Source organism: Harpia harpyja, chromosome 14 (assembly GCF_026419915.1).
Source record: "Harpia harpyja isolate bHarHar1 chromosome 14, bHarHar1 primary haplotype, whole genome shotgun sequence".
Taxonomy (NCBI): domain Eukaryota; kingdom Metazoa; phylum Chordata; class Aves; order Accipitriformes; family Accipitridae; genus Harpia; species Harpia harpyja.
In genome coordinates this window covers 3047296-3063750 of record NC_068953.1, presented here as the reverse complement: position 1 = coordinate 3063750, position 16455 = coordinate 3047296, and the positions used below count along the sequence as shown (strand labels likewise).

Below are 16455 nucleotides of genomic sequence, written 5' to 3'. Positions count from 1 at the left end.
CCCCCCCCCCAGCAGCTCCCAAGTTTGGAGCTTTTAGCTGCCAGCCCTGGCCCATCATGTAGGTGCAGCAGAGCCTTCCCTCGCATTGCAAGGAGGGGGGGAGCAAACACCCCCCCCCCCCGCTCTGCAAGCTGCCCTGCAAAGTGTGCAATTGCACGGCAACCCCCCCCCCCTCCTCCTCTTCTCCTTCCCCCCCCCCCCCCCCTCCCTCGCTGCAAGGAGAGCTGCTGCAGCAAGTCAGGAAAACTCCAGTTGCATGAAGATTGAGCGCTTGCAGTTTGCATCTTTGTTGCAAAACTCGCTCCAGACGAGAGGCAAGGCAAAGTCTTTTGTGCTTCCCCTCCCCCCAGCAAAGCAAAGGGGAAAATGTCTCAGGCGAGAGGTAAGGCTCCTACTTCGGTTCGTTGCAAATATGCAAAAAGCCGTGCCTGCAATTTTTTTTTTCAGTGCATGCATGCATTTTATTTTATTATTTTTTTTTCGGGATGCAATTGCATTTTGAAGTTTGAGGGCTTTCAATGGCTCTCAGTTGCATTTCCTGTTTAGTATGTGCCTTTTTGCAGCCACACACACACTCACACACACAGTTCCTGTAAGGCAGGGCTTGCAGTTCAGCTGTGCATTGACGTTATTTGAATTCTTCTGCGGGGATTACTGAGCCTTTTTTTTTTTTTTTTTTTTTTTTTTTGCCTTTTGCACAGTCAGGACAGATAAAAGGGTGTCGAAGAGCAGATGCGTTCGCTGCCGTATATATGCATGCAAAATGGGCACAATGCATGCGAATTGCAGCTGATTGCAAGCGCGAAATGAAATGAAACTTTTAAAGAAGTGCGGGGAGGAGATGAAAGGTGAAACTTGAGTGGAGTTACCAGGAATTAAATATATACCTATGTTTCCATGGGAAAGTATTGTTCTTGTGCCAGGACTGAGATCATTTTCCACCGATTTCTCCCCCCCCCCCCCCGCCTTAATATTTGGTAACTTTTGGTCAGAGGCAGCAGTGTGGTTTGTAACACCAGATCGCTGAGAGCATGCAGAAGGGCTGCTTTATTTAGAATTTAGGAGCAGGGGCTCTGCACTTGGGATGGAGCGGGAGGGGCGTGTTTGGGTAGGGGACAACAGTGATTTTATTTTTTTTTATTTTTTTTATTTATTTTTTTTTGCCAGCGTGGTGGGGAAAGCTTGATCTTTGCTTTTTAACTTGATGATTATTCCGGCGTGGCTCTGCCTTGTGTCCTGCAAGGGGGTGGTGGGGGTGGGAGGAGGTGGAGAATTTAATATTGCAAAAATGCTGTGGGAATGCAATAGTCCCTGCAAGACCAGGCTGAGATGTTTAAGGAGGAGTTGCTCCGGCCATTCATTGTGAAAATAGATGCACATATATGTCAGCGATTGGCCACACAGATGCAGCTTTTGGAGCTTCTTTTAAATGTTTGGATTTGATGTTGCAGCTTGCTTCTCCTTGCATTTTGCAGCCCTCGCACATATTGGGGAGTGGGGGTGAGAGACAGTGCATGGCCCAGTGGGAGAGCAGCTCCCAAACTGGGACTGAGGCTTTGTTGTTGTTGTTGTTTTTAAAAAACAAACCCAAACCCAAGACATCTGCGAAGTCCGTGGCCTTCCACTATAAGCCTTGCTGGGAGGACATAGAAAGGAGGTGCCTTCACAGCTCTTGCCACACAGTTTTCCTTTGTAAGAAAAATGTAAAGTTGTTGTATAATTTATTCCTAATTTGGGTTTGCTGCAGTCATCTTTTCCAGCCAAGCAGAGAATTGTAAAAGTTTCCAATAGAAAGAGCCAAGGGAGTTTGATAATGCAAAATTGAACCAAATGGTACCCACAGCACGCCGCCGTCCCCGCGAGACCCCCGGAGGGGCAGGGGAGCAGCCGCTTCCCAGGGATCCCTGGAAAACCTCGGGGTGGGAAAGCCTGACGGCACGGAGCCGGTGACAGGCAGGGACCTGTGCCGGTGACCCCGCAGCCCACCGGCCCGGGGTGCCGCTTCACCCCCACGCTCGCCAGCACCGGCCTTGGCCGTCCTCCTCGGTACCAGGAAAATGGGAAAAATACAAGTAGCCAACCCACAAAACATGATCTCGATGAATGGCATCATTCTTGACTCCGTTTGCCGGCCATCTCACGCTCTGCAATATGGGTGTCTTAAGGCTGAATTCCTTACACGGATAACTTTTCCAAGTTCAGCTGTTCGGGCTGAGGTTTTGCTCGGGAAGGGGTTTCAGCGCCGGGGTTTGCACCAGAGGTGTCGTTCTTCAGGATGAATTAAGGGAGGCATAATCTGCACGTCAGGATCAGCTTTCATGTGTTGCACAGGAGGTTCCTCGTCAGCTTTCTAAAATACTGCACAGAGCTTCAGCCAGCTGCTGAGCCCTCTCCCTACTTTGAATCATTTCCAAAGTTGTTCTGAGAATTTGCCAGAGATTAATTTTTTTAGTGCTGCTTGTCAGGGGAACATGTAATCGGGAGGCTTATTCTCTGATAAGACTTACTCCCTGCAAGGAATCTCACCTAGTTAAGAGAGCAGAACCGCTCCTCGGACCCTACCTGTGCCACGCGAAGAAGCAGAGGTGGTCTGCTCTCTGCACGACCATAGCATGGGCCGTAGAAGATAAAAATCTCCCTGGAGTTTGGAAGCAACAGTTTCATTCCGGCCCTTTCCATAGCAGAAACCGGCGGACGCCTCCAGCATCGCGCTTGCAGTACTCACCCGTGGTACTTGTGCCCCGATGGACTCCCTAAGACTTTGCAGTCCACAAAATACAGATCAAGTCAGAAAAACAGCCCCGGGTGCAAACTCCTGCGTTTTGCACCGTGCTCGTTTCTACCTTCGTTCCCGCTTTTAAGTTGCAAAACGGTATTTTTAGTTGGATGGAGCAATCCGCAGCGAGGAAGATTTCCCCGAGCGCAGCAGGTCCCTGCAGTCCGTTTCTCACCTTCAGAGAGGAGTCCGCTCCACACAAGTGGGACTTGATGTTGATGGTAGCTCAGAAGAAGTTGAATTGTTGCCCAAATACGGCACATTTGGCTGTCATGACTAATAGGATATTATTCTGGAAGAGAAAAAAATGCGGAAGTCCATATTAATTACAAGCTAAACACAGTTTGAGGCTATAAATCTGAACTCTCGTGACAGCAGATATATTCAAGAGTCTTCCAAATTCATTGTAATGGGGGAATTATTCACTCACAAAGCCCACATCAGAGAAGCAACCTGGAAATATGCAAATGTCTCCATTGAAATAGGAAAAGGGAAGGGGGAGCGGTTCCCATTAGAGCACTAATTCATAAATAGTACATTGAAATGAGCTACATTTAACTAAATATTGCTCTCCATTGATCTCATTCCTAATTCTTAGAATTTGTTGTTTCAAATACAATTTTCTGTGCTCTAGCTGAAAGGGAACACTGGGATTATGAGAACCACGTCCCACGTGGTGCTGGCTGAACACGTACTCTACGGACTTTGACCAAAGGCCCTGCGCCTATTAAAAATACTATATTTTATGTAAAATGCTCACTCTCCAGCTAGAAGTCTCAGTGGAACAGATGTAAAGCCTAAATGGTAGCTTTTTTTTAAAAAAAAAAAAAAAAATCCTACGTAGGTGGCAGGTTTTTGCTAGTATAAAATTAACCTGTAAGCAGCGTGAGGCTCCCGTTGGTTGTGCAATGTGCAGTTTGCCTCGTCAGCACCACCTCAGCTTCTCACCATTAACACACTCCCATGACATAGGCACTTGGCAAGGACAGGCTTTGCAAAAGTACGGTGAGCAAAGCTATGGCACGGTCAGGGAGGTGCAAGCCTAGCAAAGCCTAGTCTAGCAGCAAACACAGCCGATTTCAGTTCGAGTTGTTGATCTATTTATTTATTTATTATTTAAGGATACCATGTTGATTTACTCTTTCGCCCTGTTGCACGTGCTGCCCGCGCTACCGCTTTTGTGACGGAGGTGCCCGTGTACTCGCTGTGGGTTAAGAAGGGGCAAACGTTTATAAAGAGGTTTAAAAGTCTCACGCAATGCCCCGCTGGAGGAATTAACCAGCATGGGAAAAAAAGTAAACCAACTAGTTGGGGTAGAAAGTATTAGGCTAGAAATGATGTTTGACATAAGCCAAATCACTGCTCTACCCAGCTGGGCAAGCGGGAACCGAGACACCCAGTCGAGCCCCTCCAGTTGCTGTATTTTGCTGCCTGCTCCTTCTGCATTGCACTAAAGAGGCATTTGCTTGCAGGGCTGTGCGGGGAAGGAACCCTCGTCCCCCCCACCCCAGGCACCAACACCGGGGGTGCAAAAACCAGAGTGCATTTGCAGGGTGCCCTGTCCCCATGTCGCGACACGGCACGACAGCCAGCAACGTGCTGGTCAGGGCGGCAGCTCCCCAGAGCTAAGCGGGCTGTTCGGCAGGGACAGGAAGACATAAGCATTTAAGAGCTCAAGCTATAGAAGTAATTCTAGCAATAAAAGCGATAAGTTGCAGGGAAAAAGGAGCAAAGAGCTGTTCTCTCCTCCCAGCTGAAAAAAGTTTAGGTTTCTCACTGCCACAGTAAGCATTGCTTGTTTGTTACTGTAGTCACCAAAAAAAATGGAGCTTCCTTTGGGGTGAATTCCCTCCCATGACACATACACAAGCTGCTGCTAAGGTGAAGCAAATGATACTCAATTAAAACCACAGGAGTAATTTAGAGAGATGAGACACTTCATTCCTCCAAGAGTATCGGCATTAATGGAACACAATTACCTTCAAAGTTACATGGCAGATTTGCAAATCCCGTGTACTATGGTTGCAAATATACAAGATGACTAAAAAGTTGCTTTTTTTTTTCCGCGAACGAATCATGCATTTGATGTCACTTGTCCATTTTCTCTTGCGGAAAAGAGCCATAACAACAGCTATAGAAGCCTCTTGGAAAAGGATTTAAAACCAACACATCTGAAACAAGCTCAGATCCCTTTTTTATGTTGGAAAAAGAAAAACAGTATGGGAGCTTTGGAAGCAGAGGAGCGGGAACACACTTGCAGCCCTCCTCTGTGAATGCACGTGGAGGACCGTAGCGTCTGTTACTCTGATTGTTGGGCACAGCCACGATTCCCAGCCCTTTCCCATGGGGTTCACTGCCTTCACCCCATGAACTTGCATTTCTAATGCTTGGGCTGCCCACAGGTCTCCTCCCGCTCCAAAGGCAAAGCTCTACATCTCACAGGGAGCTAAAGCATCCGCAGCAGCGCTCGCTGGGCAGGTCGCAGCTTCCCGACGGCAGCGGGTGGCACAAGTAATTCCGAGTAAGGGAAAGGGGTAAAAACTAGAGCACACAGGCATCCCTTACTGCGGTCACTCACGTTTTGGGGGATGATCGGTGCATTGTACGAGTCGGCAGCATGGCCACCGGCAGCATCATTATATAAAGCGTTGAGTCAGTCTCCAGTGGCTAGATAAATTGCAGGACTGTTCTGTTAATTTTAGACATGGACAGAGCTATAATTAAAAAAAAAAAATGATGTTTCATTACCTGTAGAGTTACTTAGCTCCCTTCCTTAGGGCCTGTCTGGGAATAGTTTAAGAGATTAGCATTATCAGCTAGAGCAATGTTAGCAGGAAAGCAGATCTAGGACCCTGGAGCTGTGCCACATTAGATATTATCATCTGTGGTGGCAAAGTGGTGAAGGCCATTCAGTGCAATTTCCACATCTACTCATTGTCCATAAAGGTGTTTTTTTTTTTTCTTTTCTTTTATCTTCCAAATCCACAACATTCTGCATGTTGACAAGTGCAAATCGAAAAGTGTCTTCTGCTCAGTAAAAAGCAATTTGGAGAGGGGAAGCCTGAGACTCTCGCTTGAAGGGCTTTCTTTTGCCTCAAAGCCAAAATTAAAGCTATCCTTCCTTTTAAGCTAGACTTCCCAAACGCTCAGTTGATATTTCAGAGGGTTCATCCCACCATGAAAGTCTCTGGGGTGCTAAAGCACTTCTGAGTCATCTTTACTTCGGAGATGTTGCAAACAGATGCTGAACATCCTTTATGGAAGCTCCAAGAAGCCACTTGTGCATCTTGGTCTGCTGGTGCTAGCCAAGCTCCAGCTGAACATCGTTCTGGATTTGCATCCCATAGTCAAGTAGGGGCCTGAATTTGCGTGGGCATGGTAAAAGCAGCATCAGGACAGTACTTTGGGGTAGGAGCTACTCAGGCTGCTTTCCCCCCACAGTTGCTGTAGGAGCAATGGCCATGGCTTGTTAGGCTGCTGCAAAAAGCTGCGTGCAGTGAAGCCCAAGGAGCATCGTGCAAACAGCTGGAGAGAGCAGCCTCTGCAGCTGAGATAGAGTTTCATATCTGTAAGAAAGATTGCAGAGAGAGAAAGCATTTTTTTTTCCCCTGTTTGAGCAGGAAAACTTCACCGAGCACAGCTGATCCAGTTTCTTGCTGTTGCTGTTTTGTTAGCCTACTTAGCTTGCAATTTTATAATTGAAGCTAGGTTTTCCTAGCCTGCACCCAAGCAGATCAAAAATCATTAGAAGAACTGAAGCCCAAGCAGCATCCACTTGTACTGCACTCGCATGAAACCAGTGGAAAAAAAACCCAGCAGAAGTTGCAGATGAGATGCCACAGATAAGGCAGCAACAGAAAGTACGTACAGGAGTCAACACTTCACTGTGTCTGCAGTAAGAGGCCTTTAATGAAGGCTGAATCAGCATAGACTTGGTAGCTGCTTTTGAAGGAGAATCTCTTTCTAAACAAAAATATGTAATTGCGCTCAGTGAAACAATGCTTATCAGCGCCAAATGGCCTCAGAGCATCATCTGGCAGTTCTTCTGTGGAAATCCCAGGCAACATGCTTTTGTGCTTATTTTCCTCCCACAATGGGGTCTGAGCCTGAAGTTCCTCATTCGTGTGTTTTCAGCAGGGCTTATTTGACACTCCAGCAACAAGTTATAATATAAAAATTGCAACTTCACTCCATGTTATCATTCCTCATAAGAACGTTTATTGCTTCTCCAGTAGTTCAAGGTCAGATATAGAAAAGGACTCAAAGAAGTCTTTTGTTGTTCTGACAGCTCTAAAGTAATGGAAGTCCCCATCTGGCAAAGACAAACCTTCCCAGAGTACCAGCATCAACAAGGAAGGGAGAGAGAACATTTTAAAGGCAAACCCAGCATTGATTACTGACTTTCTTTCCCTGGAGTCGCTCCATTGTATCTGCTCTCAACAACTCTCAGCATCTCCCCTACGCAGGAGCCCCAGTAAGAGCCCGCTAGACTTGCAGGCTCCCGCAAGTACATGCACGTAGGAGGTGAAGCGTTCACTTAAAGAGGACACATGAGATGAGAAGGTCCTTTTGGTGCAGCGCCTAGCACTGCCCTGGGCACCGGCTCCTTGTTCCAGGGCACTTCTCCAGTGCTGGCAACTGGCACCCATTTAGAGGCACACTTTCCAGCTTGGATTTCAACACAGCCCTTTTTTTCCTAGGGCTGCTTTAATTGCCTACAATTAGGGTCTCCAGTGCTGCAAAAGTATGAAGAAATAAAACCAAGTTTGGCTTTGTAAGGACTGGAATTGATTTCTTCTTTCAAACAGCTGATGCTGTGGCCTTTTAAAAAGGAAGTGTCAGCCTGTGATCATAGCATTTATGCACACTACTGCCCAGGGATTAAAGCACAGGTATGTGCCATTTATTGTTGCTGCCTTCAAGGAGTGAACCACCTGTAGGAACTGAGAACAGCTGGCCTCCTTCTTCCAGTTAGATGAGGGAAGAGACAGGGACTTTACATGCCATCATCCAAATGCCAAAACCCCTTTGGGCAAAACTATGTCTTAAGTAGATTTGTTTAAGCACTGAGCCTCAGCACTTGGCAAAAATGCCTCGGCAGAAGTGCAAGTCACAGCACCGGGCTTTTGGCAGCCCTGATGAGTCCCTGAAGGTGCAATGGGTCACCCTGCACAAGAAGGTCAGGATCTGGCCAGCTGGGACTCTGTGCTGTTAATGAGGTGCAGACAGAGATCTGACCTTGATTTCCAAATGCCATGAAGGTTTCAGAGCTAGCAACAGGGCAAGGAAGCTGCAACAGTTTTCATCCTAAGCTTGACCACCACTGAAGTTTTGGACGTGGAGATGTAGACTTAACCTGCAGCCCCCTCTTGCAGATTTGCGTCTCTGAATAGAAAGATGCTGATGGTTAATGCAGAAGTTCACTCCCAAGCAGACCTCAGTACTTAACCGTACTAATTAAATGCTTTCAAAAACCACAAGACTGACCTTCACTACATGCCCACAGATTTTTCTCTCATTTAACAAGCAGAGGGTTGACGGAGTAGCCTATTAAAGAAGAAAGGCAATGCTCTAGATACTGTTGTTTTTCAACCTGTTCCAAAGTGTTTTCGGCTTTTTAACTGTAAGAGATGGAAACCATAACCCCCTAATAACCTACCAGGAGAAACCAGGCTGCAGACGAGGAGTGGTTGGCTCAAAGCACAAAGTCTGATAAAAAGGTGAACGCACTTTGGTCTGAAGTTTACTCAGATATCTATGCAATAAGCCATGACAGCCATTATATATACAGGTACTTATGTAACCAGAGCGCCATTCTATGTGGCATAGAGTTGTCCTTTGGGAGATACCCTCTAGAAAAAAATAAAGGCAATTAACACAGACTCTGACTTCCTTACCTTTCCCAAGGACACCAGTAATTTGCTCATTGCTAATAAAACTTGGAACATCTCTACGGAGAACTTGAATTCCTGCCAAGGAATCAGTTTTACAAATTAACTAAAAGACCAGATCGGTGCGGAGCACTGCGTGAAAGGACATCGCAAAACAGCCCCCTGACAGAGCAGCATCTGAACTGGAGGGAGAGCCCAAAATAGTTCCTGGCAGCCAGGGAGGGTAACACAGACGCTGCATTCAAAGATGATTAGTATAGTAAGTTGCTTTCTGGAGACAAGACAGACTGAATTCACAGCAGGCACCTTTTTGGCAGAGAGAAGGACCTCTGGGCTTGCACCTCTCCAGGTCTGCAGGGTGACAGGACGGGAACGTGCCCTTGCTCATAGCCACCTGAGCTAGGCAGCACAGCAAGCTTCCACGTAGCATGACTTCAGTTTCATTCATGTCATTAGGCAGCTTCCTTTATAGCTAAGCATGTGATTTTTTTTTTCCCCCTTTTTCTTTTTTTCTTCCCCTCAAAAACATTTGGTACTTCCCCCGCAAGAAATCAGAAGCTTTATGTCTGATAAAAGGCTGGAACAGCTTCCTGCAATAGGAGAGCATTCCTCCTCTCGCTCTTCCTGCACGGACCTCAGAACAATGCCAGCGCTTCCAGCAACAACAAGCATTTACTTTACCTTGCAGCACACTCATTTAGGGCCCATCCTGTACAAGCATCTCCCCAGCCAGCCAGCACCTCCTGCAAAGGAGGGGGAGGCTTTTTTTCCAGGAGCTTGCTTTAAAAAGGCATTGCTGCAGCTGAAACGCAAGGAGCAATCTGGGAGATTGAATCCGAGCCGATTCAGAGCAGCTGTAGCCAAGCAGGGCCCTCATTTGGAGGAGTGGGGTCTGAAGAATTTTCTTCTTTCCCCTTAAAAGAGAAGTTAAATAGGATTTTTTTCATGCTCTGATCTTGAAACTACTCAGGCGTGTGCTAAACTTAGAGCATATGAGTCCTTCTGCAGGAGTCAGTGGGACTGAATGTGCTTGGGGTTGAGCACACACGTAAGAATTTACAAGGTTGGGGATGTATTTTGTCCTGGTTGCTAAGTAGGATGGACATCATGGATCTGCGTAGATGATTTATACTACCCCGCTTTCTCTTGGTTTCTTTTTTCCCATTTCTGCTTATCTGTTCTTGCAACTTAGAAAGCAATATCGTGTTTGCGAGCGTGTATGTATGTAACTGGAACTACAGTCGTGAACCTCGCACAGGGAGTTCTATGGAGGCTTTGATAGAAAGGCTTATAAAGGGAGTTTTGTATTTACAGCTCCTGATTTAGAAGGCTGGGTGGAGAGGTGTAACCTGCCGGGGTTTGATCCACGTGGACATATGTGGATAGAAAAAAATCTGCCCAGTTGTGTCAGGGACACTTTATTGGGAGAAAAAGGACAAGACTTGCTGTACTGTGCCGTAATGCATTTCTTCAACGTTTTCCAAGCTGAAATAAAATTGCATGATAAAAACTGGGGAAAGGCTTTCGTTCCTTACATACTGCTTGCTTTACTTTATTATATGACGTACAAGCAAGTGTATGCTCTTCGCAGGTGCCTGGAAGGAGAGCTGGAAGTTCACGCTCTCTGACCTCTGGCTAAAATCTGTTTGAACTTGAAAGAGCTTCCCTGGAAACCCCGAGAGCCGCGCTGCATCCTGCAGACCTTCACGTGCGCGGCTCTGAGCCTTCTTATATGTGCAAAGATGCATTGCTGAAGTGGTTGCAGGACCGAGACATCGTGTTGGTGGTCAGACGGACTTGGTTGTCGCCCATCTCTGCCGTCGGCGGTTTCTTGGAGCAGCCGCTGTTGTTGCTGACAGTGGAAACCGGGTGTAGTTACTCTCCTGGTGCCTCCTGTCCTGCTCCGGTGTTGGGGTATTGCCCAAAGTCACAGTGCTGGAGACCCGGGTGGACGCTGGGGCTCCGAGGGGACGTGGGTTTGGCTTTCCTGTGGTTGTCCTTGGCTTCTCACTGTGAATAGGGTTCCTGTGTGTTTTTAAAGTAGGACCTACACCTTTGCTGGGAGGCATTGCCAGCAGAGGGAGCATGAGTTAGTTCCTCCCATCTATGCTGTCCACAACTGTCAAATACCATCTTTAATAATTTAGGTACAAAAATAAGCAAATAAGCTGTTAAAAAAAGAATAGCAAAAGAGAGCTGTCTGACAGGGTAGCGCAAAGGCAGATTGGTCAAGGTCTTGACCGTGTTGAAAACTGAATCACAATATTTGGCTGAACCTTTACAAAAATGCCCTGTGGCAAAACGTTAAGGAAGGAAGCAGATCCTCTCCTTCCATGTCAGTGCTGCGGGTGCCGCGGCATTCTTTTGATGCGGGAAAACCTCTGGGCGAGATTGCCACCAGATTTCTAATCAGCTCATCTGCTTGGCCCCAGCCACGAGTGAAGGACGGGGCATAAGCAGCATATCATTAAAATTAGATGTTGATTTGAAATTCTTCTGAGTGTTATTTGCACCACAGAAGAGGAAAGTGGTCCTAAAATTATCTTCAGTTCAACACTTTTAGTTGAAACAAACAGTTGCCAGCTGCCAAGCAGAACAGCACAACTTGGGAACTGAAGAGAAGTAATTCAGTCTAGAGGTGTCTTGTACAACTTTGGCACTATTTATTAAATCTTTTCAACCCAGAGGTGCTGGTTTCCTCTGAGGAGCACAGTGGATGCTAGACCACATGGACTAACGTAGCCCTCCTGTTCATCAGGGACCTTCTGCAGAGGGTGAGGATATTCACTAAAGAAATGGCTTGGGGTACATTCCTCTATTCCATGGATATTCCCATTTGGCTGCAAAAGTTATTGGTACTCTGCAACTTGCAGAATGACCAAATCATTGGGCAGTTTTCTCTCTGTGGAACATAAACTGCCCATTTTGTCCGAAGGTGGCTTTACTCATGAGCAGAAAATTATAAACCCGAGTTTTATATGCAGCGCATCAGCAGTAGAAGATGGCTGATAACGGTGTAGTGTAAATGTCCAACATTTACAATATGCTGAACGAATTAAATCTGTGCTTGGTAAAATGAGACTCCTGTGGCTGCCTGGAGCACCCGGTAACAGAAATAAAACCAGAGCTCAGATTGCCCTGTGGTATTGATTAGATTTTATTCTGTCCTGCTGCGAGGGTGATGACACCAAGACAGGTATCCCACAGACAAGGTGCGATCCTGCTCAGCGAGCAAAAGCGTCTCTGCAGAGAAATGGGGCTGCGTTAACACGCGGGGAGAAGCCGTTCAGAGCTGAAGGACAAATAACTGTGCGTGCTTTCCTGGGGCCAGTGACACCCCAAAGGGCCAGTTTGCTGAGCTCCCCAGGAGAGTCCCTCCTGGCCCATCGCACCCTCCTGATTTAGCAAAGACCTGCTTTTCCCGTGTTTAACCCTCCTGACTTGTTTTTGGCTGAACAGCGCTTGCCCGCGTAGCTTCGCCAGCGGATGCTGCGGGACGGCATCTCGGGCGTGAGGAAGAAACGACGAGGAACCAGCAACCTGGCTGGCACCGCCGCTTGCAGAGGGACTTCTGCCAGTGTCTGTGCGTGGGTTGTCCCTTTTGGTGGGTATGGCTGAGCAATGGGCTGAAGCCTGCAGCCGGGTATCCAGGGGACGGACGCTTGCTGCAGCTATTGCAAAGGCTAAGGCAGAAGTCTGGCAGAGCCTTTAGGTACGTGGTCCTGCTCAGTTTGCCGCTTAATACAGCCCTAATAGGAACGTGTGCTCCCGGTAAGCACATGCTTAAATGTAAGAACCATGAAGACATACAAACCTTCATAGCTGGAGCTGCAGGCCTGCATTGGGCTTTTGAGTCTTCAGCACAGCAGAAATCAGCACGCGGGTGGAAGTGTCACCTTCGTTTTCCAAAGCAATTTGCATTTCCCCAGGCTGGCAGCACATCTGACAGCTCCAAGAGGCCCTGGCTCAGAAAGCACCGTGCTGGTGCTGGCAGGGTGGCTGCCCCTCGCCTGCTCGGCCGGGAGCATGGACTCGTCACCCCTCGGTGTCCGGGCAGCCGGGGCAGATTCAGGAGCTGATCGTTTTTTTTCAAGGGAAATGAAACTCTGCTGTGGGGTCCTCCACCAGTGATGCTTCTTTAAAAACACCTTGCAGGGCCCGCTGGGAGAAAATCCCAGCTGCACCAAGCACGTTAAAAAAACCTGAAAACCGAAATTGAAACTGGAGGTAGACCTCCAGCAAAAAGTCTGTCTGATGGGGAAAGCATCCTTATCGCCTCCCTGCAGCCAGACCTAAGAAGGTTGGGTTTTGAGGCTCCGCAGAGCAGTGGGGAAAGGAGGTGGATGCTCCTTTACTGTGTCGAGTTTTCCACGGAGTGGTGGGTTTGGGAAGCGTAGAAGTGTTTGTAGCTGGGTTGAGGCTGGTAGATTTGAGGCAAATCCTGCTCCCACCATGGATGATGCAGATGAGACTGTGTTTAAGGAGACTTGCTGCTGCCTGCTAAATATTTGTATGGGAAGTTGGTCAGAGCCCCGTAGCTGCATGTGGTCGCTCACTCTGGCATTTTGAGGTGAAATCTCTGTGGGTAAGGGGAAGTAAAAAAAAAAAAAAGCAAATGGAGTACCAGGAGTGATGCCCTGCTCGCGGGTGAACCCGCAGCATCCCCACTCACGCTAGCCGTGGGAGCTTCAGCCCCTCATCCACGGGGCTGCGTCGCATGGGAGCACCCACCCTGCCTGTCCCTTGGGAGACTTTTTAGGGTACAGCCGCCGCACGGAGGAGCAGAGCCCACCCTGCCTTCCGTGTGAGGGCCAGAGGCAGGGCAGGGAGCATGAAGCTCGGCCGAAAGGCTCGGGTAAATCTTGCACGCCACGATGCGTGAACGTTTCGGAAAGGGCTCTGCTTCCGCTGCCTGTGGGAGTGGAAGGCATCCGTCCTCTCGCCCGTGCATCCCCCCCTCGTGCACGGGCAGCAGCCCACCTCCTCCGGTGCCGCTGGCAGGTGCTCTTTGGCAGGGAGAAAATAGAAATTAAGGTAGCGGCAATGAAAGCAGCCGCGTCCTCCAAATCCTCCTGCACAAAAGCCCTTTTGTTCCCCGGGTGAATTCCAAGAGCTTTTCTCCAGTTTTGATTCCAGCAAACTCCCACTGCAAGCAGACAGCCGAGGGTTTGAAAACAAAGCAGCAGCTAAATGAAAAGTCCCTCATAAAAAAATCCCCATGAGGGCCGGAGGCTCTTGACAAACAGCTTCCCCGGCCTGCAGTTCCTGTGGATTTCCTAATTTGAGATAAGCAGCAAAGAAAACAGGCTCTGGGATGGGGAGGCAGCGAAGCCAGCGGACCTTGGCAGAGGGAAAATACGGGCTTGATTTATGGTGTACTGGTGACTGGAGGGAGTGACTGCCCCTGCTACTCGCCTCCCTGGAGCTCCGCTGCTGTGATTTCTTGTGATAACAAGGGTGAGGGGAGAGGCCACGAGGCTCCCGACAGCCTCTGTTGCTCTGTGGGATCTCCGCCACCATCGCATCTTTCCCAGAGCAACAGGAGGATGCAGTTGCCCGAATGCTGGAGGCTCAGGAGCCCCATGAGGGATGCGACCCGCTCCAGTGACCGCAAGGAGCAGAAAACAAAGTCCTTTTTGGCGTCACTTGGACCCCAGTAAGATTTCCCTGAGCCGTTAGCTGCCTTTGGCTCTCGCAGCTTAACGTCGGGCAGCTGGGAGGGATTTGGAGGATTTGAGGGCGTTTGAGATGGTGTGACGGGAGGAGAGGAATGGAAGTGGTTTTTCTCTGTGCGTGATGAGGAAGGCTTGGAAGGATGAGGAAGGAAATTAAGTTGATGGGTGGAAAAGTAGTTAGGCAAAGCAAGGTGAGAAGAAGGAAGAGGCTTTGGTCCTTATAGGATTTCCATCAGACTGTTGGAGATGGGGGTATGCAGAGGCAAACCGTTGAATTTTGCATTTTGTGTTTTTATGCATGTGCCTCCACAGTGGTCTCCGGAGGATCCAGCATGTCTGGAGCATCAAGGCACAGCCCCAGCCTCGGCACGGGCAGGTGTGTCCTTGCAGCTGAAGGGTGACACAGATGTCTCACAAGCCTGGTGGGGATCGGTGCTGCTCTCCCATCCCTAGCTTGAGCCACCTCCATGGGTTCGGGCCAATACTCTCAGGTGCCAAGGGGAACGGGATGGTGGTGTGAGCCTGTGCTGCCTTGTACCCCCCGTGCAATGTGGGCAGCATTCTTTGGCGGCTGCCAACAACCTCATCCGTGGAAGTCCTTCGCTTTGGTGGATGTGAGTCAGAGCCCAAAGCAACAGAGGTGTTTTTGTCTTAATTTATTATTGCAGCACACCTGCACAGTAGGCAGAGAGGGGACATGCACACAAACAAGGCTTGTGCAACTTTGGGAGTTGGACTCGATGAGATCCTCATGGGTCCCTTCCAACTCGAGATCTTCCATGATTAACTTGCCTGCAGCCATGGATGGGATTGTTAGAGCTGAAACTGGAGCATGCACATCCCAGTGCACGGTCCCTTCCACCCACCACCTCCTCCTCCCCTCTTTATCCGATGGGTCACGAGGCAGCACCCGGTCCCTGACAGAGCATCTTGCAACTGGGGTGAATCAGCAGAGAACTGCACATTTCCACTTTGCACCCGCCTGGGAGATCCCAGCACCAAGAAGGAAGTCGGTGATCCCTGGAGAGCTGTGCAGGAGCAGGGCTGGTGCTGGGGATCAGGTCGGAATTGCCTGGCAGCAGATGCTCCCAGCTCTGGTGCATCGAGTGCCTTTCCTGCTAGGTGATGTTGTCGCCAGTTGCACAGAGGTGCTGCTGTTTGGGAGGAGCCGTGCCCTTTCCCCCAGGCCATGGAGGTTTGAGCAGCTGGATGCACGCGCCAGATGAGTTCAGCCAAAGTGTTGTAACAGGGTTTTTAATATTAAAGTCTCTTGTGCCCTATGCTGAAAGCCGTAGGCAGGCAAAACTTCTCGTATCTACCATCTCCCACTTACATTAGCACCTAAAGTACGACGGATTTAGGGCTGTTTTGCATTGCATCTGTTTTCTAAAGAAAAACCGTCTAATCTAAAGGCTGCCTCGGCAGTGCAGGATGTCAGGGGAGGACTCTGGCTTGCCTTGTCACGTCTGCAGATACCAGTGTGGTCCTGGCACCAGCTCAACAGGAGCATGATGGGTGGCCCCACGCTGTGCCTGCAGTTCCCTTGCTGAGATTGGGAGCGATGCTGCGTCTGGGCTGGGAAGGGACATTATCTGGAAAAGCTGTTTGTTGTCACCTCCCCGTTTCCTCAGAAATGTTAGCGTCAGAAGGCAGCATGTAGTTGCTCTTTGTTGGTCTGTGAGTGTGAAAATGGGCTCTGAAGGCCCCGTCTCCTCTCTCATGTTGGTGTTCCTGCAAACAAACACTGGAGCGGGGTGCAGGGAACACATCGGGGCAGAGCCAAGTTGGGAAGTGAAGTCCAAGGTCTTGGCAATGGAAGTGTGGGAGCCCATAAAACAGCCCAGCAAGGTGCAGCAACTTCCACCTGACACGAAAGATCATCCGAAACCCTCATACCCTCTCCCGTGCAGCTGTGTTGTATCACCCCCTCCCTCAGCCAGCCAGTCTTCATCTCCAAACTGGCGTTGGGTGTTGGTGTCCCACAAAACCTGCTGGAAGGTTGCTCCAGCACGTGATTACCCCAGTGCTCCCTGCAAGCTCCTACGGACTACAGCTGCAGGGGGGCTCAGTTTTGTTTGGTGGGGGATTACAGGAGGGTACAGAATTGCCCAAA

General features: G+C 49.0%; 1 protein-coding gene across 1 annotated transcript in view; it reads left to right on the top strand.

Annotated features, from left to right (window-relative positions):
- The first annotated feature begins 200 nt into the window (after positions 1 to 200).
- MAP2K6 (mitogen-activated protein kinase kinase 6) overlaps positions 201 to 16455 on the top strand; it is a 54175-nt gene continuing 37920 nt past the window's right edge. Inside the window, exon 1 of the mRNA XM_052807857.1 lies at positions 201 to 382. Coding sequence (XP_052663817.1) covers positions 367 to 382 — 16 coding nt within the window. The 5' untranslated portion in view covers positions 201 to 366. The remainder of the gene's footprint in view (positions 383 to 16455) is intronic.